The sequence below is a fragment of the Alligator sinensis genome, unplaced genomic scaffold (assembly GCF_000455745.1).
Source record: "Alligator sinensis unplaced genomic scaffold, ASM45574v1 scaffold498_1, whole genome shotgun sequence".
Taxonomy (NCBI): domain Eukaryota; kingdom Metazoa; phylum Chordata; order Crocodylia; family Alligatoridae; genus Alligator; species Alligator sinensis.
In genome coordinates this window covers 685,429-708,425 of record NW_005842469.1, presented here as the reverse complement: position 1 = coordinate 708,425, position 22,997 = coordinate 685,429, and the positions used below count along the sequence as shown (strand labels likewise).

Sequence of the window (22,997 nt, the reverse complement as noted above, 5' to 3'; positions counted from 1 at the left end):
GGCGACTAAGAAAAGGACTAAAAACCCAACTCCCATTATATGCTCCAATGCAGCTCCTGTTTGTTTATTTATTTATTTATATGTATAATTTTTTTATTTTATTTTATTTTTTTTAACTAAATACCCTGGTGATCTTTTTTTTTTTTTTTTTTTTTTTTTTTTTTTTAGTAGGAATTTCTGCATTCTGCGCGCATTCACTTGACAGACATATTGCGTGTGTTTATAGCATTAGGCTATGGGTAAAAAGAGTAACAATCAGGGTTCAGTTTGATCATTCTACTTTTTGTAGGTCCAGAATATGAAGGTTAAAATTTCTGGCTTTTTCCAGTTTATTATTATTATTAACATCATCATTATAGAAAAAGTCCATTAACTTTCAGTTACTATGTGTAGCAAATTGGCTTAGCTATGTGCATGTGTTCTTGGTTTTATCTGTAGTTAGGTGATATAGTTCCTGAGAATTTTATTTTCAACATAGTAGATAATTTCAGGTGTGTAATTTTCATGTATGGGTAAAAACAGAGACAGATGGATAGATTTGGAATCAGTAATGGACAAAATAGTTTCACCTCTGAATACCTATTAAAATTCAGTCCAGGTCAGTATTAACTGACACTTGTACTGTGTAATTGCTGACTGATAGCCCATATAAAATGATTTGGCCATCTTGCTCTATTTCCTATAGTAGTAGATATATCACAAAACCACAGCTGCAGTTGCCAAGAACTGAATGGGCTGACCAATTATCTTATAGGTCAGATGCAAGACATATTGGCAGGAACCTGACGTAAAAATATGCACTGTGCTACTTGTGTGTTCTTAGTTCTGTAGAAGCAAAAGAGCATTAGGCTGTCAGTGCCACCAAATATCTGTAAATTGGATAGAAGGGACAAAAGAAGCATACAGGCCATTTAGACACCCCACACACTGCCTCCCCACACACACATTTCAGGTATAGCACAATTAACTGGTTAATTTTGCAATTACCTTAAGACTTTGTGCGCATAGCAGAGTCTTTCCTGTGGTTGGGAACCCCATCAGCTGACAAAGTTTCCAGTAACGGAGGTGCATCATGCCCGGTGTGAAACCTCTGGGCCTGGGAGAATGCAGCTACTGTGCTTCCCAATACTTGGGGGTACATGAGATGCTGGGCTCACGCATGCAGCTGGGACCTAGAGTCCTACTCATGACTGGCATATCGGTCCTGGCTGTATGAAACATGCATCTGGGACTGAGTCCCTATACCTGATGGGACTTTCAGTCTCACACATGTGCAGCCAGGACTGAGAGCCCTGTCGAGTGTGGGACTCCCTTCCTGGCTGTGTGTGGCGCAGCTGGTACTGAGAGGTCCATCAAGCACAGGACTCTTGGTCCCAGCTGCATGTAGCTTCAATGGCTGGGAGCCCCCTCAGCAAAGGAGACTCTCAGCTGTGGGAGCCTGCTTCTTGCCAATACAGGAGGAACCCAGGATTAGGCTCCCCCTAAACCAGCAATAATGCATAATTGTATCTAATGTGTGATCCCACAATTATGCCTTCTGCTATGCACATGGGGGCATTCATAACGCCTAGCTAGAAAAAATACTTCTGAAAAGTAATGTAACTGTTTTAATTACAATATTTTGAGAAGGCATAGCCCCACCCAGCTGACTTCAGCATGTCTATAATACCTTCCTTTTCCCCAGTGTTAAGAAGTTTTTGTTTGTTCCTGCACTCATGGGTGGATCTAGGATTCTGAAAAGTAGGGTGCAGATGGTGTGGCACATCATCACATATAAACCACATTTTCCTCCAGTTAAAGAGAAATTAGAAGCTTTACTAATACAGTGTTTGGGAGGGACCGGGGGGAGCAGAAGGACTAGCCCTGTATTACTGTATTTACTTGAATATAAGATGATGGTGAATATAAGATGACCCTCACAATAATTAGATTCTGTGTATGGAATATTTATATATTTGTTATAATTTTGCAGACGTAGAATCTAATTATTGAAGGTTTACCTTGAATTTGTCCCCCTACCACTTCTACACCAGAAAAAAATAATCTGGGGGAGGGAGGGGTGTCAGGTGGTCCCTCTTGCCCTCTGCCTCCCTCAACTTTTTTGATAACAGCCCCTTCACCCACCCTACACCTTCCTTTATTGTCAAACCCTGATCTCCCAGAGCACATGGAAATTAGGGGTACATTTGAAAACACTGACTTTGAAATAAACATTCCAGCAGTAACTTGCATATAGACAAATTACTATAGGTACCCATAGACTTATTCATTCAGAATTGGTGCATTTTACCTTTTTTGAAACTGCTTCAAGTTTAGGCACAGGTACTGCATAAAACACACTTTTAAGCAGCACTTTTGAACCTGCTTAGATCTAGTACAAACTGCATATGATATTAATCCAAAGCCAAAAGACTCATGATTTACCGTAGAGTTCATTGGGCTCGTTCCCCGCATATTCAACAGAGTTTCAAGCCATGGTGGTCCCACAATTCAGCATTGCTCAGTATGTGCATCTACTCCAGGTTACTCCTCCCCCCACGCCCAGAAAAGATCCTTGTGTTAATTAGCCCCCGCTCATGACTAGAACTGGATGTTCTTGTCAAAAGTCCTGGGATCCTCCAAAAATGTATATGGAGATGAGGTGCAGGAAAACTTGGTCCAGCTCGATCTCATGGAGGGCAGGACCACACTAATTACATGAGGAGTTGATAGAAGGATTCTAAATGAACTATTTTGGGCCCCATCTGGTGATGTTTTCCAGACATTTAAGGGATCATTGGAAATGGAAAGAAAGGCACATCTTAACTGTAGGAGTGAAGAGAAATTCTAAATGTTTTCAGTGTACGTGACTTGAAAGAGTTGGTGCTGGGTGGGACTGAGCACAATGGGCACTACCATATATCTTACTCAGGTAGGCTGCATTAACTTATCTTTGTGGTAGGTTTGCAACAGTATGTTTGCCCAATATCCCTTCTTGGCCTCTTGTGGCCTAAGGTCAAGTGTAGTACCAGGATGAGGCCTGTCTCTTGCATTCCAGGCAGTCTGACTCCTTTGAGTTTCCCCAAATGCAGGTAACTGGACTGCACAATTTTGTGGCAATGGGGGACTGCCTTAACACTTCCCCCCCCGCCCCTGCCCCGCCCCCCCAAGGGGGGGCCTCCCTAACCCCCCCCCCCCCCGCCCCTGCCCCGCCCCCCCCGATCTTGCTTTTTGCAGCTGTTGGTGAGAAGCAAGTAAGACTAGGGGCATCTGAACCTGAAGGCCTCTGGGCTTGGGGCTAACACATAGGATGCCTGCCATGGGTTTGGGGAGCATCCAAAGTCCCATACGGATGGGTTTGGGAGAGAGGACGCTTGCCCGGTGGCAGAGCCACACAGACTTCAGTGATTGAGCTCTGCTCAGTCAAAATTTGGAACTTGACTATTAGCTTTGCACAGTAGAATTTGGAACTGAGTTGGCTCTTGAAACAAAATTGAAAAAAAATTAAAATATATGGACCATGTGTTTTATAGTCATACTCAGTGTTAGCTGAATTTAATCAACTTCATAGTTGGTTTCCAAGAATGAGCACATGCTACTTTTGGCAGCAGTTTAATAATAGACAATGTATTTAATGAGGTTTCCTTGTATGCAATTATAAGATGAGGTGCTTTTTTTCCCCATGCTGATGGGGGGGAGAAACCTTATCTTATATTTAAGTAGATACAGCATTCAGTTTATGACCAAAGCAAAAAAAACAATTCAGCTATTGGAATGTTCAGTAATTTCCTAGAGTATACATAAAATAAAATCAAAAAACAAAATAGAACAAGCTAGGCAAAAAATAGTCAAAGGATATCGTATCATTAGTCCTTTAGTCATTATAGTTAAATGTACATCTCTTATTCAGATTCATAAAACAATCTAGTCTTGAATGTCTTGACGGTACTTCTAATAATTCATTATCAGTTATTTCTACACATGAGTTAAGGTTTTTAGCTAGAGTTAATAAGAGTCAGCAGGGCTGTAAAATAGGAGAGATTACCAGGAATGGCTAACAGACAGCAGTATTGCAGAAGAAAGGATAGCTTGAATGGTGAAACATGAAGATCATTAAAAAAGCTAGAGGAATGTTAACACTTGTGGCGTGGAGAGAGATTAATAGGAATCAAGGATACGATAATAAACCAAATGACTCTCTGAGCCCTGCCTGCATAGAAATGCCTCTGCCCCTCCCAGGCAGTTGGTTTTAGAGTTTGGATGGAGCAGAAATCAAAGCGGGGTGCAGCTGCTTCACTGTGCCTCTCCTGGATGTGCCACTTTAGGGATAGGGGAGTTTACTCTGTGTTTGGATGAAACAGATTCAGTTTTGCTTTGCAATTGGGTGAGCAGCAGTCTTTGTTCCTGTCCAGTGTACTTTTCAGGAACAGCCATAGCCTGTGTATCCACCGGCCTATATAATATAGAAACATCTAAAAATTTAGTATCTTTCTACTTAAGCTTTACCATCTAAGGCAATTTTTTCTTAAGTGGCCAAGTTGAGTTTTCAGAAGTGGTTAGGTCCACTGGCTCTATAACTCAGTGAAGCTAGTGGATCCCAACTGCATACTTTTAATTTCTGAACAGGAGAGCTTCAGCTCCTAAGTTACTGAGGCAATTTAAAAATGGGAGGATAAGGTATTGTTAAAATAAAAATGTTTTGTGATTATGAGGCTACTTGGAGGGAGGAAAATTATTCACCTCCACCTCTAAAAATGGTTTAAAGGATTCTGTGGAAACATCCACGTATTGAAGATATCAGACTTAAAGTACTAGCTAGATTTGTTTTTAAAGACTTGATATTAAAAGGTGGTTCCTCCACTGTGGTCACGCTGAACAAAGTTGCCTTACATTGCTTTTGAACCTCCAGTGCTAACTGAAGACTTTATAAAGTTCTGGTATTTAATACATGTGGGGGAATAGTAAGGTCATCCCTTTTCATCCAAACCATTTGACACATTTTTAAGTGCAAGTGGCTGTGTGCTTTCTTCTACTAATTTGCTCTTCATGTTAATTTTTTTTTATTGTGGTGCATGTTTCTTTGGACCATGTTACCAACTGGGCTCAATCTTTTTTAAAAAGTGTCCACAAAATTGTTCAGTTTTCACAACCTTTTCATCTGAGCCTATTGTTGGGAAGAGGTATAGCATGTTGTTTCTGACATGGGCGCTTGTCCAATAAGAGTTAAACTGGAGCCACACTTTTCATGGCCCTCAACTAGTTACAAGATTTGTTTGATGAAGTCTTAGCTGCGTGTGTGCATGTTCATGCATACGTCAAGGGCCCCTGACAGATGTTAAATTTATTGCACAATGAATTATATGATAAAAGGTGCCAGAATGTGGGGGGAGCCCCATGTGCCAGCACCTGTAAAACCCACATGGTATAGTGCTGCACCGCTTGCCTTTAAACTTGCTGGTGCACATAAAGTCCTGGATTGAGATCCCCAGACATCAGGAGGGAGAGATGGGAACTGCTGCATCAGACACTAGTTCTGAACACTGTGCTTTCTATGGTCATGGTACCCTTTGAACATCCAGGTGTGTGGCAAACTGTTGATACTGAGCTCCCTGTGCATCAGCCGTTGTGATTGGGATTAGATAAATTTTTATCCCAGATTGCAAAAATCTTGTTCTGTCATGTCCATCTGGGACTCATGGTAAACCTTCCTCAGAGCCCAATCTGGTGACTAATGTAATGTTTCCCAAGGGTCAAAGGCATCTTTGTTTCTAAACTCGCTCCCTGCCTGGAATAACCTATTCTCTGGAGAATTTGTGCGTGTTTCAGTGAGGGAATGGTCATGTATTTCAGAGACGAGATACCCTCTGTGCTGGCCAGTCCTCTTTAAAATTAATGTTCTTTGCTTCTGATATGAGCTTTGACCATGAATTGGTATCTCCACCTGTCTTCTGTGGCAAGGCCTTTCCTTGTTACAGGAGACGTGTGACTTCTTTTGGAGCCAGTACTTGTGCCTTGCTGAGTGTTTCGCAGTGAGTGATAGAGGTGAAAGAGCTTGAGATCCTAAATTCTCCTTCAAGGGTAAGCTGGCTGCCAGTAGCACAATAAATTGTTAGATTACTGACATCTTTCAGCCCTGTATCTAATGCTGCTAATATAGCCTCTTTAGTTTGTTAGTAAAGACAGGTGTGTTCTACTTAGAGCTGTAATTATAATTGTGCTGGAGCTTAGGTGGTAGAGGCTTAAATTGTGGATTTTCTTACTGTTCAAATATTTGATTCAAAGTAGGGACTGGAAGGATTTCAGAATGTTTCCTGTATACTAGTAAGCTCCAAGAAACCACAGAGTTCCTGGGCCTATTATACTAGGAGAATTGCAGATGGGCTACAATGGTGAAAAGCTTATCATGTATTTCCACTCCTTATACTTCTTTTACCCCACTGTAAGACTAAGTAGGGGTATAGGGCTCTCTTATCCTTTTGTGGATAGTAGGCCATACTAAGAAATGCAGCGCACACATGTTTTTAAGATATAGCAACTTCCTTTGTCATCACAAAGAAACTTACAGCTGCCAGAGCTGGGATCAGAAGCAAAGGCAAATGACACCTGTGTTTTACTTTATTTGTGAGGACTGATCCTGAGACCTCTGGATAGAAAAGCAGGGATAGAAAAGAAAGGTGTAGGCACAGCTCTAAGATGTTTTGTATTATTGTTTTTACTGTTCAAGGGTAACTCAACGATACCAAATCATCTGCAAAGACCAGAGCCTTTTCAGGCATTGACATTAAAGGATCAGGAATTAGTTTGAATGTTAAAGCAGGATGTGGCTCATCTTGCTTGAATCTTGGTTTTCACTGGGTACAGGAGACCAGGATGTGAGGTGCTTCTGTATTATCTGAGTTCCAACAAGAGTTGGTCTTCTTCAGCAGCCACATGATGTCATCATGAGATAATGAGTCATACCAAAGTGATCATATGACTCTGAGGTTTTTGTGAGATTTCTTAGCTTGCTCTACAGGATATAGGATTTTCAGGATTTCTGAGTATCTAAGTGCTACAGTAAACCCACATGCTATCTCGGGCAGTTGATGCATTTCATCACCCTGCTCATCAGCTGCCTTGAAAATAGCCATAGCACAATGGATTCAATCATGACTGGTTGCCAGTTCCCCTAGATGCATGAGTTCTATTTGTAGGTCTGCCTGAAGTGACTTTGTGCAGTTATCTGTGAAACTAGTGGTGAATGATAGTTCACTCTTAAAATACAAATACAAAACCTTCCTATAGAAACAGTCATGAAAAATGAAGGCAATCACTCAAAGAGTGAAAAATGAAGTGAAGAATGACGATCAGTGAAAGAGCTGGGACTAGAGTTCAGGGTCCTACAGTTGAGTGTAACGTACACTTGGACGCAGGACAATAGGGTTGGGGAGCCTCTCTTTTTTTCTGATTTTTTTGGCTTCATAACAATGCCAGAAAGATTGTACCTTTTCACATCTTCATGACACTGGCTGCATCAGGAACCAGAACCTCAACAAATTCCTGGGAGCTGGCAACAGTGATGGAGTTCTCAGAGGCCTGCATAACTGTGGTGAAGTCTACATCAGAAGGATTTAAAAGCTTCTCTGGACTGATACTATGGATATACCTCTTAGTTAGTAGCAAGCACAGATTCTGCTATTAAGCCTAAAAGACAGAGGGAAGGCACTGGCTGTGAGTAAGATGCTGCACGTCTTATTAGCGTCCTTTTTTTTCTTGCCATATGATTTGATTTTCAAGTTAATGCTTTTCTTACTCTCTTTGATAAGACTTCTTCAGCTGTTGAGTATAATTAATTCTCTATCTATAAAATTATGTAAAATATAATTAATAGTTTGACTTAAAATGCAGAGGAGGAGAGTAGACTTATTTTTACTATGGGGAAAAATAGGCAGCTAATTTTGTGGCTTTTCAACTGCATGTAAATTACACATGGTACTGAGATGCTACTTTTTTTGGCAATGTGTTTTAGATGCAAAAGCAATAATAAAAGAGAGCGCTATCTGATTAAAAAGAATAAACTCAGTAGTTTTGACAGTTTTATTAATTCTTCCTGGCTGTGCCTGCTCTGGAGCCTCAACTTTAGCCTAAATAATTTACTTCATGCGTGGAGGGAGCTGTTGGAATGGCCCTGGGAAGTTCGGTGATTAAAATGGAAATTGAGAACATAATGGCAGAGGAATGTTAACTTTCATTAAGTCAACAAATTCCATTGCTTGTTTTCAAAGTCACAGTAAAAAATACGCATATTTAAATACCATGCAGTAGGCCGGCAAACATTTCATTGTTGCATTTTAGACTGTCAGAATGATATGCATGAATATTAATTGGGCATTTTCTAATATTAGAACCTTTCAACCCTTGGATTACGTTCTAGTATTCCATCAAAGAATTCTTTTGAAAATACTTGGTATGAGAGAGAAAAAAAACAACCTGACCTCAGCCTCAACAATATAAGTTTCCATCTTCTGGCTGAAAAGGCACGCAAGATTTTTTTTTTCCTTCTAAAATCATATGCATATGAAAAAACAATAATTTAGGGCTCTAGTGAATGTTGTAACTTTTGGTCAAATATCTAGAAACATATGGATCAAGCCATATTTTTAAGGAGAACAAAGGGTAGAGCAATAAGTGCCAGTCCTGAATTACGTTAAGCAGTTCAAAATAAGACTCTTCTCAATATCGAGGGCCGTCACAAAGTGAATGCATCACACACATCCTATTTGGAAGCCTCAAAATAGGGCTCTAGTATAGAATAGGTTTCATGTTGTCCTTCTGCTTGTGGTCATCTTCAGAGCAGTAGTTTTTTCATACTTCCTCCCACTAAAAAACATTTAGCAGTTATAGCTTGCTTTTTTCTTATCCTGTTTCTGTAAGTAGCCTTTGTCATCACATGTAGGAAGGGAAGAAAAAGCACCAAGAAAATAATTTTGTGTCGAATTTTCTGTCCATCCCTATCAAAATTAGTTTGGCTTTTATAAATAATTCGTGTTATTTAATCAGATTTAATTTTAGAATAAAGTTATCAAAATGTATTTAGAAAATCAGACTTTGAAAACAGTAATTTTTAAAGTAGGCTTTGGATAATAAAAATGGGAAAAATGATTCTCTTTAACAGCAGAGAAATTGCACCTCTTAAGCAGCTGGAAACCTAGGATGACGTATTGGGAATCATGCGCGTCTGAAGAACAGTTTGATGTGGAGGCCAAAATAATAGCCAGTCTGAAGGTTACAGGAATACATTTTATGAAAAAAATATGTTGAGAAATAACCCCCAACTTGCATACATTTTTTTATGGGATAAAAACCAATATTTATTCATCATGTTGATCGAAGTGAAAGATTTGGACCAAGGATTTGGAAAAAAAAAGGTGCAAATTTAGAATTGAGCTCCTCAATACACAGCTTGGAGGAAAAACTTTAAGAACCATATTCCTGGAAAATATGGATTTCCATTAAAAATCAAAATGCTTCACATTTTGCTAATTTCTCACCAAAATTTCATTTTAAGAAGAAATTTTGTTTGGGAGGAGGAGGGAGGTTTTGATAATATTAAAAAAAAATTAAAGGACTGAAAACTTCTGATATATTTTACAAATGGTCTTTCATTTTTATTATGTTATAATGCAAAGTAAAAACAAAGTTGAAATTGGAATGACGTTATCCCATTGAAAACAATGTTTTAATGAGCCCCAAACATATCTATCCTTTTCAGATTTTCCCTGAAGGCAAATTTAGGAAACTTTCAGGCACCATTCTTATTTGAGCTAAGTCTTCTTTCTTAAATTTGAAACACTTTACAGAACTGAGTTCATACCCAGGACTCCTAAATTGTATATAGACCTTTGTGGGTGCTCTGTCCCAAAGAATGCTGTATGTTCAGCTTTCCCCATTGAGCCCAGTGGAATTGCTTGTATAGATAAGCATTTGCAGAATCAGGAAATGACTGCTTTTTCCTTTGTTCAGAAAGATACTTTGATAATGAAATCTATTTTGAATGTTTGTTTTTTAACTTCTCCAAATAGTCATTTGTTCCTAATGTTTACCTTGAGGAAGGCTGATGATTAATTTATTTCAAATTCCCTTTTTTTCTAATATGGTTAATTTTGAGCCTTGAAATAATTTGATGTGATATTTCCATCTGCCACTTTACCCAAAGCTTGTTGAGAATGGTAAAACAAATGGTTTAATGCTACAAACAGAGTGCAAGTGAGCAGATTCCTTTAAGATTATATCTTTGAATTTCCTCTCATCAATATTAGCGTAAACCTAGAGCCAACATAGTTTATACCAATAAGACTCCAATAAGCAAATGGAGTTGTTTAACCCATCAAGCATCACAAGGTTTTAGTCATTTAAGGTTTCTGATTTCAGTGCTGAGGACAAGGGGACTCTAAGAAATCCCTAAGAAAAAGGGCATCAGGAGAAATGCCTTCTGTTTGTGAAGTCTGCCAGTAGTGGGAGGCTTCATTGTGAATAACATGAAAGTAAGAGTAAGCAAGCACCATTAGGGAGACATTAGAAAGGAGCAGAGTTTGGCATGAAGACTATCAGCATATAGATCCCTGAAGACCAGGCAGAATAGCTTTGCTGTCACGCTGAAAACTGCAACTGTTTAAGGCTCATTAGCTGTAGTACAGAGTTACCTGAGTTTCTCTACCTGTCTGGGTGGGAGTTAGGGAATGGGAGATACAGTGAGCGAAAATGGGGACCTAGTTTTCGATTTTTTTCAGGTAAACCTAAGACACAAGCCAAAGCTTTTGGAGGAAACCTGGACTGAGGATGGTTTTGTTTGGCTGGCTGGTTGGTTGGGGTTTTTTTGTTATATGATTACCAGGTAAGGAAAACTTCAAAAAGGGGATACATTTTAGACAATAATCGTCTGTGTGGGCATACTGTATTGAGAGAGGAATGTGAGGACTCTGCCTGTTCTTCAGCCTACTTTATAATTTGCCTTTAAACCAGTGCATGCTAGGAAAGTCGCAGGAAGTGACCTGGACAGGGATTACATAATAAGAATCTGAATGGTCCTTCCCACAGGAGGAAGTGAAGTTTCCTAAATATTGGTCTTTGAGAGAGAGAGAGAGAGAGAGAGAGAGAGCACCTGTAAATGACTTCTAGATTTTTTGCTTATATCTGTCAGAAACTGTATTTTTGAACAGTTCTAATACATCCTTGGTTTAAAAAAAAAATTCCCTACATAATCAGTTAGTCAAAGGCCTGTGTAAATGCTTGTTGTCTCTCTGAATATCAGTTTAGTTTTGCCTGAAAGCTAGACTCGAGCAACTTTGAATTGTATAATACATGAATGGGAAATGTAGCATGAGAAGGACTTCTTCCCATAGATTTTTTTATTCCTCTTGATAACATAGTTTTAAGCTTTCTGCCTGGATTGTGCATCTTTGTCCCAAAGGTAATCTAAACTGAGAAAATCCATAGTGGGCAGCATGGTATTTTCTATAAAATGTAACCTTGGAAGGTAACAAATGGTAACTGAGATATGGAAGATGTTCTGCTAAATATCACACCTTGGCAAATGGCTTAAACATGTCTCTTGGCACTGAAGGTGTCATGGAGCAGAACCTGTTAGTCCTCTAATGATATTCATAAGTGATCATTGTTTAGTGATAAATATAAGGAATTCTGTACCGGTTGGAGGGCACCTCTCAGACAGCAACATAGCTCGTCATTATGGCGATGTAGTGTCAGCAGGCATAAACCATGATGTCGATGTTTTGTCGCCGTAGTGACAAGATACCTCATTATAGCACATCGCTATGGCAATGTAGCATCTAAAAATAACCGTGCTCTGCCAGGATGGTGCAGTAACAACTGTTACTGCGCCATCATTTAGTACTTCCTTTTGTGTTTAGTATTGAAATTTTGTGTTACAGATTTGAACCTGCTTCCAATCAATTGTATCTTTTTATGTGTAATTTCTGTCCCTAGCTCAAGTGTCTGCATGTACCTCAGTTTGGTCACCTCTGCCCTAGAGTAATAGTAGGCCGCCCAGAAACGCTCTTTAAGATAGAGGATTTGAATAGTTGTTTTCACTAAAGAGGGTAGATACCTTTTTCAAAAGTTGAATAGTTGCTTCTGCTTTAATCAATACAACTGTATGGTAAAGTTTCCTAAATACTAGTTTTTGTGTGCGCGCATGCGCGCGCGCACTTGAAAACCTGCAAATGACTTTCAGAGTTGTTGCTTTTACTTCTCAGAAACTTTTACTGTAACCCTTGTTCAGGCCAGTGTTTCTTTTAATTTATAATAGAAATTTATATTTTAATATTAATATTCTTATTCTCTACCTACATTATAGTGAATGAAAATGTCTCCAAGTTTAGGAAACACTTTGGCAAATGTCAATATTGTGCTTTCACTTTGTTTGAAACCCCCCACCAGGTCAAGTTTATAAATCAGAGGATACAGTAGGCTTTCTGCATGACGTATTTTCTCCTTTACTGTATCTAATTATTTGCAGTTAGTAAGTTAAGACTGTTGGCCTTTCACCTTTGGCATGGAAATAATCTTAGGTGTTCGGTTAAACTAGACATTGCTTTTTAATTCCCTTGTTTTGCTAGGAACAGAAGGACTTTATTTCTTCAGATCATCCTCCAAACAAAAAAAGAAAGGTAGCAACTGTATCAGAACTGGTTCACTGAATGGTTGTTTTTTTTGGTTTTGGTTTTTTGGGAGGGGAGAGGGGAATGTGTGTGGGTTTTTTTTTTAACACTTTTAAATAAGTAATATGCTGCAAAACAAAAATATTAGTAACAGTTAAAATGAGTGAAGGAACTTTTTGTACTGGGATTTCTAATAATGAAATTACTGCAGTAGATGGGAATGATTTATGAAAAATCTGAGCCCAATTCTAAATTTGGTACTCACCAGTGTTCTGGTATTTGGTTGATTGTACTGCAGACTAATCTCATAAAAACAAGTTGGATAATTGCTGTAAGATTGCCCATGTGTAGCTGTATTCCAGCAAACCACTAGCTTTTTTGGGAGAAGGCTTGCAGTCCTTAAAGGGTGCTCTGACAGCTTCATTTCCATTTCTGAGGCTATAAGCAGATATAACCAAATAAAGTAGGTTGGCTGTGCCAGGTTGATCCACTTCATTGGGCAACATAGAAACCATCTATTTTCTTGCAGGATTGGGCCTCTGCTACTCCCAGGGCTTCAGAACCCTGGGTTCCCTGCTTGCAGATGTATAGCCCAGGAATAGTCTGGCAGGGGATTCCCTGGGTGCATGTATGTGCTGCTGTGCCCAACTTGAGCCATACCTCTGCAAATGTTAATTCCAGGGGCCACAAAGGATTGGGCCCCTGAAGCCCTAGAAGCACCTACTGCTCTGGACTGCTTGTGCTCTCCCACCATAAAGCAAACAGATGTATGACACAAAAGAGCGGCACAATTTTATATCATCTGTCACAGCCACAAATTTTGGGCATTTGTGACGCAACAAGGATCAGGGACATCTGTTTGCTTGGCCCTTATGTCGCCATAAAAAATTATTGCTGCCAAAGAGGATGTCTGTTTCCAGCCTGAGATGCACAAAGCAGCAAGGAAATTATGGACCTGCAAAGCATCAAGGAGCTCCTACAGAGCAATTTCCCAGTAAAATTGTGAAAGCTAAGGATGCTTACTTTTTGTTAAACCCCTGTAGTCTATCTGGCTTGAAATATCTGTGTAAAGAACACTGTTTGGGAAAGTCTTTTGTTGTGCATTGATCTAGGACCTCAGCGGGTGTGTTGCTCCTGATGGTTTATAATGCCCTCTCAAGGTATTTGTATAGCTTTATAGATCCTAAGATTTTCTAGAATACTACCTTAATGAGGATCAGGCTTTATTTTAATTGAGCTGAAGTGAGTATTTTGAAGTAATTGTATTTCAGTATTTTAGTATAATAGCACCCTTAATTTCACAAACAATCCAGTTGTGTTTTCTGCTGAAACTGACTAAATATCCGCCTTTCTTAGCTCTCAGCTAAATTAATCAAAATGCACATGTATTTTGCCTTTTAGCAAAAAAATGAATTCCATTTTTCATCCATTACACAAAATGAAACCCAGTTGTGGGGGAGAGGAGGGAGCAATTTGCTTAAAGCGAAAGTTAATTCTTGCAAACCTGACACAGTCAGGTCTCCTGTTGATTTCAGTGGGAACTTTACCTGGTGAGGGACTGTAAGATTCAGCCTTTCAGCACTTGTGATGAAAGGCTCCAAGTAATGTATTCGGAATTTTTTCCCAATGTTAAACTAATATGAGAAGCTTTTTCATTAATTGTTTCATAAGGTTTTTCCACTGGCTTGCAATGAAGTCAAAATGATATTTCTGATTTTGCAGCATTTATATAGTGTTCAGAAGAGTGATGCTTCTGTTAGAATACTTTAATATGGCTGTTCCTTATCCTGTCATCTTTGTGTATGTATGTGTGGGTTTTTTTAACTTTCTGAGCTTATTTCTCCATTTAAATAATTCTGAAGAAATAGAGGTGAAGCTGATTTGCCTGTTTCAAAAAAGTCTCTCCAATATTCAGTTTCCAGTATTCACAAGACTAAAAGTATTTCCTCCTAATTCCTGGGACATTTTAACTTTTGAGTTCTGCATAGCAAGACATGCATCTGCTTCAGAGCACACCGATTCACATACAAAAAGCCTTAAACCGGTTTTGCTATGATTGCTAAGTAGAAAGCCAGCAATTAATAACTGGATTACAAAACAATGTTTTTTCAAACGGTATTTAAATCTCTACTGTCTGGCTGTATCCTGGTGTGTTGTGATGTGACTAGCTTTTGTTTTTATCACCTGGTTTCCACTTGGTATTGTTGAGGTGGATATATACTTTGTGTAGTGCTACAGCAAGGTGAAGGTTTTTCCTCTGGAGTTAATACTTACCAGCTTTTCATTCACTTCATTTATGTTTCATGGATACTTGACTAATGTCATACTTTTAAACGCTATAAGCTCTTGAGCAATCTGGAAGCTGGTGAATTAAGAGTCTCTTCTTTTTTTCAGAGCAAAGAAAGAATTATGCTCGGGACAGTGCCAGCAGCGTATCTGAAACGTCACAGTATCATGTGGAGGTAAAAAAAAAAAAAAAAAAAAAAAGCAAAAAAAATTATAATTACAAAAATATCTCGTCATAAAAAAAAAAAAAAAAAAGAATAAAATACAAGCTCATGTATATTCATCTTCCAATGAAGTTCTCCATAATATGCAACGATTTTTCCCCAAAGTTCTGCATATAAATCTGGAGAGAGAGAAATCATCTATAATGTGTCGTGTCACTTTCAAAATAAGATGCATTTAAATGTATATGCAGTCTGGCAGTCGTATCACGTTGGGCTGTAGTTGTGTCAGATTCCATAAGCTGAGCAGAGTTAAACTAGTCACTATGGGCATTTATATTCATCCCTTTGGGTCCCACAATGTGCTGGAGATCCACTGCTTTGGAGTGGACTCGATTAATCGAGTCTACTCTGCAAGCGATCGGAAACGCACTGCATTGCGCTGCACTCTGTGCAGTTGTATAAGCAGCAAAATGTGCATCAGTGCTGAGAAAATGTTGGCAGTGCACTTTTGAATTAAAGCACCTTTGAAGTGTTTTATTTCAAAAGCTCGCCACTGCCATTTTCTCAGCCCTGACACATTTTGCTGCGTATACAACTGCAAGTGTCACAGTGTTGGGCGCTTTTCAAAGCGCCTGGCGCTGGGGTGCTTGCACATGTAAAAATGCTGCATGTGAAGGGCTCTGCAAAATGCAAGTACATCAGGAAGTGTTGTTCATAATTCAGTAGGTGATGATGCTCTTCTGTTTTTGAACCTGCCTTCCACTAGTGCTGAGGGGTAGAGTTGAGAAAGTATGCACTTTTGGAACCTCATAATGGATGTTGTCTAAAATGGAGGCTTTGGCTCTTCATAACCATACAGGATCCTAGAGCTGTCATCAGGAAAGCAGGGGTGTTAACCGTAAGACCATGACTAGATTCCAGTGTAATTAATTACATTTTGCTTAACTGCCTGCTAGTTGGAACTGCAGAATATATTGCTTAATTCCTGTCTTAAACTCTTCTGCAGAGTCTTAAACTCTACTTTTATATTGTTGTCATTTTTCTACTTAACAGGTAGGTCAAATTAAATTATATAGGGAATTAAGTCATAGATGATTCTATATATTATTTTTTAAAGGACTTTATAATCCACTGAACAATAAAGCCATCTAAAATAGAACGCATCATATTATAGCCTTAATTTGACCTGGTAGGGAAAAAATCATCAGGCAACTAAACATCCTTGTAATAGACTTATAAAGCGTGGTCCTGCAAATGCTACATGTTTACAGTTCCTCGTTGTTCAGCTTTAAATTCAGACACTGTGGAAACTGGTTCATGTGTCATCGTTCTCCAGCCCTGTCTTGCATCTGTTCCTGTAATACTCAGCTTGCAAGGAAATGCTTAAATGCTTTTGACTGCCTATGTGTTTTTTGGGTTTTTTTTGCCTCATTTAATTTCTAAAATGGCGTGTTGGTACTCTGTTGACATAAATATTAAAATTGTATTTGTTGTGAAAAACATTCTAAGGTGAACAGTCAGAATCTAATTGCTAAATTCCATTTTACCTTTTTAATTTTTTTAATTCAGTTTCTTTTTCATCTCTGTAATAATGTTATTTGCTCATATGCAGTTGTATCTGCTCTTTTGCTTATACAGTTAAGTATGGCAATAGTCTGCATTTGCTGGAAGCCCACTTAATTCCTTTTAAAAAAAATCACGTGATTTAAAAGCTAGATCTATACAGGCTTAGCCGTAAATACAATTCAGATTGATGAGTAGTTTTGAGCATTTGGATCAGAATGTAAAACTGGTATGTTTATGGCAACCTTGAGTTGTTGATGTTTTTAAGCCACAGAAGGATGATCAGTCCAAGCTCCCATATCAACATATAAAGCCAAAGTTGCATCTCAGATTCTGTAGGGCGCTGAAGTATGCCTTCAGTAATAATGTAGACACACCTTGGAATAAGTTTTTCAGGGCTCTTCTAGGTCTGTCTTCTTCAAGTTCTGCATCATTTTTAAGATTAGAGGCGGGGTTAGATTCCATTTTAACAAATATTATTATTATTAGAATGGCTGGATTCTGGTTTCAAATCCTGCCTCTTCTATCATCTCGCTTGCTTAAATTGTTCTATGTAGAAGACATCAATAATCCCCCTTCTTTTCAATCTCCCTAGCTAGCTTTTCTTTCCCGCACTTCTGCACTTTCCATAACGGGACACTATGTAAAGACAATGAAAGACTCTTCCCCCACCCCCCCCCCCCCCCCCCTCCAAGGTCCAGGTTTTCCAGAGGTTCCGAGATATTGCCAGGCAGAATCTTTGCAGTGGCCAGGGCTACTTGCATCACCCCTCTGTATAGTCTTTGGAAATTAGATTGGGGAGAGAAAGGTATTTACCGCTGGATCTCAATAATAAATGGCAAACCTCTTTGACTAGACTAGGGACTGAACAGGTTCCTGCAGCTGTTTTAGCTGGATGTAGACTTTCTATTTCAAGGACTAAAAGATGTTGTCCAGCCTGTCTAGGAATGTTGGAAGACACTATCCATTATGTTTTAGAATGTCCTTTATATAATGACATAAGGAGAAAGTATTTATCACCATTCTTGCAGAAATTGACATACTTCTCAAACAGAGAGAAATTAATATGGCTCCTCCCGCAAACAGATCCATATTTAGTAAACCGTCTTGCAATTTTTGCTTATAAGGCTGAAGCCATCAGAGCTAAACATCCTTTTTTGTTGATATGACCAATAAACTTTATTACTATTTGTTTTTTACTGTGTTAATTGTGGACCTATGCACAACATTTTTATAGATTTATGATCTGATTTATCACCATATTTGTACTTGATTATGTTAATTCTTGGAGTAGGAATAACGTTTTTAGAATGGTTGGCCCTAGTTTATTATTCTATTTGCATTTTTGTTTAAATGTATATTATGGTTGTATGTCTGTTTTGTTGTTTTTGGGAGCATGGCTTTCACCCAGATTCCTTAATAAATTGAATTGAAATTGAATTGATGCTTTTAAGTATCAGAATCATAATTGCAGTGAAGCTGAATGGGGAAATGGCAATAAGATAGCATTTCCTTTTTAACTGGATGATTTAAAATTAAAATGTAGTCCAAGCTGGAAGTGAACAAATACACTTACAGTATTAACATGTATTTTGTGGCTTCTGTGAAACAAGTGAGTGGTCTATCCAGAAAATATTTCTGTCAGAAACAAGTACAGATCATCATTACCCTCAGCGTGCTAGTTGGCAGCTTGAGCAGTGATCTGAGGGCCCTCTTCATCAGGGCTGAGGAAAATTGACAGGGGGTTATAGGGCAGCCTCCCCTGCTGCTAGCTGGGCCCTCATTCTCCAGCACTGCTGGGCTGTCACTTCCTGAAAGCTAAATTAATGTTCCGAAATTTAATCCCAGTTGTGATTCCTGAAAAATGTTAGACTATCCCAGTGTAGTCTGCCTGCTAACAAAATGATAGAGGATGACAACTCATGACTTTGAGTAGTCGGTTGATTTGTTCATGTGATGTTATGGTACATGTCATATTATAAAGAAACTCCATTTTAAATTCATTTCTTGTATTTCTATTTCAAGGCAGCATAAATATTGAGAATACTTTGTCTTGGGAAATGATATGTGCATTTTTTTTAAATTTTTTTTGCCCCTCATGTCTCAATTGTCAGCACTTGACCACTTTTGTTTTGGACCGAAAAGAGGCTATGATTACGGTAGATGATGGAATAAGAAAGCTGAAATTGCTAGATGCCAAGGGCAAAGTGTGGACTCAAGATATGATTCTTCAAGTGGATGACAAAGCTGTCAGTTTGGTGGATTTAGAATCAAAGGTAAGAGCTGCAAGTGGCAGCCCACTTTTTCTAAGAAGGAAAAGAAAAGATAGCAGCAGTAAAAATGGCATGTGTAAGTTCGGGGATTTTACTTACTGCTTTGTAACTTCAACTCTGTATGTAACCAGAGTAGATTTTTACAGATAAAGAGATGGAATTTTTTTATATGGCATAGTTTTGGGAGACCAAAATGCAGTTTTTTTTTCTTCATGCAGAATGAACTTGAGAATTTTCCTTTGAACACAATTCAGCATTGCCAAGCCGTGATGAATGCATGCAATTACAATTCCATTCTTGCGTTAGTATGCAAGGAACCAACCCAAAACAAGCCAGATCTTCATCTTTTCCAATGTGATGAAGTTAAGGTAAGGCAAGAAGAGACCCACTTCAGATTATTTTGACTCTTATGATTTTCTGAACTGCTAAGGACAAGAGGAAAAGTCAGAGATATTTCCTCCAAAAAATTGTTTGTTCATTTATTCAATTGACTGTTTCAGCTGTAATGCATTTGATACTAATTCTTCATAGTATCATTCCAGTTCTTCGTAGTAATGCATTTATAATTCTAATTCTTTTATGTCTATTTTGCAAGAGTAATGGCATCTTAGTCACTTGAAACCTTGATAAAACAGATATATGCAATTTGCAAAGATTGCAAGATTTAAGATTTAGTTTAGCTTGCAGTCTACTGAGGATCTATTGGGTATGCATGTAGTATGCAACTTATGAGGGAGGAGATATAAGATAATTTAAGAGCAAAGTGAAAATGTTTAGAGCCTGATGAGAAATCCATCTGTTTTTAAATCTATTTTTCTTCTTATCTGCTGTTTTGTCATTGAGCAATTAAATCTCTTCTACAGGCATGCTAATATAATGCACTGAACACATACTCTGTGGAAAATCGAATTGTTTAGCGGTCAGCCAAACTTCTGGTCACCCAAAGGTGCACAAGTTAACAAACTATTCCGAAAATAACCAAGTACTAAGTGACTGCACAGTAACCAGCATTACTGCGCAGTAGCATCCCCACACAGTTTTTTTTCTGATGCTACTGCACAGTAGTGTTGTGTCATGGTTAGTGTCCCCCAACACTACTGTGCAGTAGGGTTTCATGTAGATGTGGCCAGTGAGTAATAGTGTTTTCTGCTCAAAACTAGTAGGGGATAAGGAAGTAAGGGGACTATTATTCAGTAAAAATAACAGAACTGGAAAAAGAAGACAATTTTTTTGCTTCAAATTAAAGATTTTCTTTCAAAATTTTAGAGTAAAAATACTCCTTGACAATACTACTTTATTTCTAGGTTGTGAGTCTTAATTTCTGCTTATGAAGTTGTATAATTTGTACTGCTGCTTCAAATCCTGATAAATAACTTTTATGGGGGTTTTTTAATGGTTTTTCACAGTAAGTTATAGTCATGCTATTAGATCTCTTTTTTACTTTAATCATGTAGTACAGCTTCTTGCAATGAAATGTTTGGAATTGGTCCAGGGATAATGATGTGAAGTCTGCTGGTTAATTCTATGACTAATCACAGAACATTTTTAATTCTTTGGCACTTTGGGAACCTTGGGATAATTTCATGTTGTAGTCCGCTAGAAGATTATAATTGGGGATACGAAGCTCAAGTCTCTGCTTGGAATCAGGCAGGTCTTAAACCTAGCTCACCACATCCCAAATAAATATTCTCACACTAGAGTCCAGTAAGCTTAACTCTATAGCTAAGAGGCACTTCCTTCACATACTGGAGACCTAGGTTCAGATTTCCACCCTGAATCAAGCAATCTGTTATTTCTTCTGTCCTAGATAAGTCTCAGTCTTGGATGGGTGTCACACTCAAATTTTGATTAGAAATTATATCCTGGAATATCCAACTCTGTTTATGTGCACTCAATGTTCAGATAATGGTAAAGCCAATGCATTCCTTCTCCTCTTCATTTTTTTAACTTTGTCTTTGCAGTCTCTTCCTTCAAACAACAAACAAACCTTCCTCCTTTCCCCTTCTGCTTTTTAATCAATCCAATGCAAATACTATCAACCCAGTTCATTTTGTATATAATTTTAAATGCTTGGAAACATAGAAGAATGTCACAAAATCAAAGGAAACACTTACGATGAAATATAAAATCAGTAACTTCTGCTTCTGTCAAATGACTGACATGCTCCCCCACTCAACTACCTATCCATTCCTTACCATAAGTAGTTCTGGGTATCGCTGGGCCTCACATAGTGACCTGGAGACCAGTGAATTTGGGATTTGGCAAATTGAGGCTGAAATTGAATCTTACAGTTGAAGGCACATCCTAAATCTTAAAGGAAACCATGACCTATTTAATGCAAAGACTATTAAATGTATTATGTGTTTCTGGATTTTATTATGAATCCTCCTTTTGGAGGTAGAGTACAGTGTGCTGCTACATAGGCAGCAGAGGGCAAGAAATGAATCTTTTTGCAAGCCAAGAGAAATTAGGGAGTGTCGCTTAAGATCGACAAATGTTCTCTATCATTAAGAAGTTACGTTTCTGCTCTTTAATGTTGCTGCTATCTATTTAGTAGTGTATAATGCCTTTCACTAACTCACTGAAATGCTTGATAAACTTTAACATATCACGATGAAAAAAATACTGCACAAGAAATCGTTGTTGACTTGAGATAATTACAGCTGTTTAGGAAAGTTTCAGCTCTGAAATACGTGCACATCAAATGATATTCTTTGGGATTGGAACACTGACAGAATGTCAGCACCAAGGCAACAGCATTGTGTTGCTTCCGTCTTTAATTGAAATTAGTTCATCCCTACGGTTTTTTAAGGAAGTAATTCATATAAGTGAACCAAGGATATAAATATGTTTCAGAAACAAGCTGCAGATTTATTTAATCCTGCCTGTTTATCTTATTTAATGAATCGTGTGTCTTATAGTAAGGTAACATCCACTTCTGTTATTGCAGGCTAGCCTTATTCATGAAGACATTGAAAGTGCAATCAGTGACAGCAAAAGTGGGAAACAAAAGAAGAGACTTGAAACACTCAGGTAAAGTCCAACTTCTTGGGAATATCTGGAACTGTCTAGAAATAGTTATTCAAAATTTTCCTTTCCCTTTCTCTTACCCCACTTCCCACTTCTATTGTTCTTTACTAGTTTGAAATAATCAGGAATAAATCAGGTGCAGCAGCCTGACTTCTTTCTGTCTCTGATTTAGCAACCGGTGGTCAGAATGTCCTCCTCCTTCCTCCTAGGCATCTAGCTCAACTTGAAGATTACCACTACTCCCTCTAGTGGGTGAGGTGGAAAAGACTGGGGGGCAGGGCGGGGAGCAGAGTGTATTGGGTTCAGCCAAGAGTAACACAGAAGTAAGAGGTAACCCATGGGGGTTAAGAAATAACTGAGATTTTCAAAGGTATAAATGTGATTCGGTGGAAGTTTGTCCTTTGAGTTTTTGAAAATCTCTATCAAAGATGCTTCCCTTTTCAGAGAAGTTGTCCTCTGTAGATCCCAAAGCACTGTACAAAGATTACTAAGGATAAATTTCACTATTCCACAAACTGAGGGGAGGAGAGAGGAAGTAAATTAACTAGAGAAGTTAATGATCTGGTCAATGGGTGAGCAGCACATATTCGAAGTTTCAACGACATTTATCCTACAAGTACATAAGCTTAAAGTTAAGTGGATAGATTAGTGCTTGCAGGACTGGGGCTGAAAACTAGCATTTGCAAACAAGTAGAACAAATGAAGAGATAACATAGAAGGACCGGAACACACTGGAAATGGTAGGAAGTTGAAGTAGTGGTATTTTATTTTGAAAAATACAAATCCATGTATCTGAAGAATACATCTGAAATGTGTTGCTGTATTATAAAACCCAAAAACTGTAAGGATGTAAGAGGTTGAAGGTCAAAAGTCCATAACAGATCAGAGCTTGCAATTCACTATGGCATCGTGTTGCACTTAAAAACTGAATTTCTAACCTAGTGCTTTCTGAATTGACACATTTGGTTGATGAAGAATAGCAGAAAGGCTTGCTTCAGCAACTACCAACAAATTACAAAACTAAATGACAGAAAATACTCTTT

The 22,997-nt window shown here is 38.3% G+C and overlaps 1 protein-coding gene across 14 annotated transcripts in view; it reads left to right on the top strand.

The window, feature by feature from the left end:
• The window catches only part of EPS8 (epidermal growth factor receptor pathway substrate 8), a 147,359-nt gene that overhangs the window by 66,559 nt on the left and 57,803 nt on the right, over positions 1-22,997 (top strand). For 10 of the 14 annotated variants that reach the window (XM_025212520.1, XM_025212523.1, XM_025212521.1 and 7 more), the window contains 5 exons: positions 12,597-12,647; positions 15,033-15,100; positions 18,766-18,927; positions 19,143-19,292; positions 21,875-21,957. In XM_025212520.1, coding sequence (XP_025068305.1) covers positions 12,597-12,647; positions 15,033-15,100; positions 18,766-18,927; positions 19,143-19,292; positions 21,875-21,957 — 514 coding nt within the window. The remainder of the gene's footprint in view (positions 1-12,596; positions 12,648-15,032; positions 15,101-18,765; positions 18,928-19,142; positions 19,293-21,874; positions 21,958-22,997) is intronic. The other 4 variants (XM_025212526.1, XM_025212532.1, XM_025212530.1 and 1 more) reach the window with 3 other exon arrangements.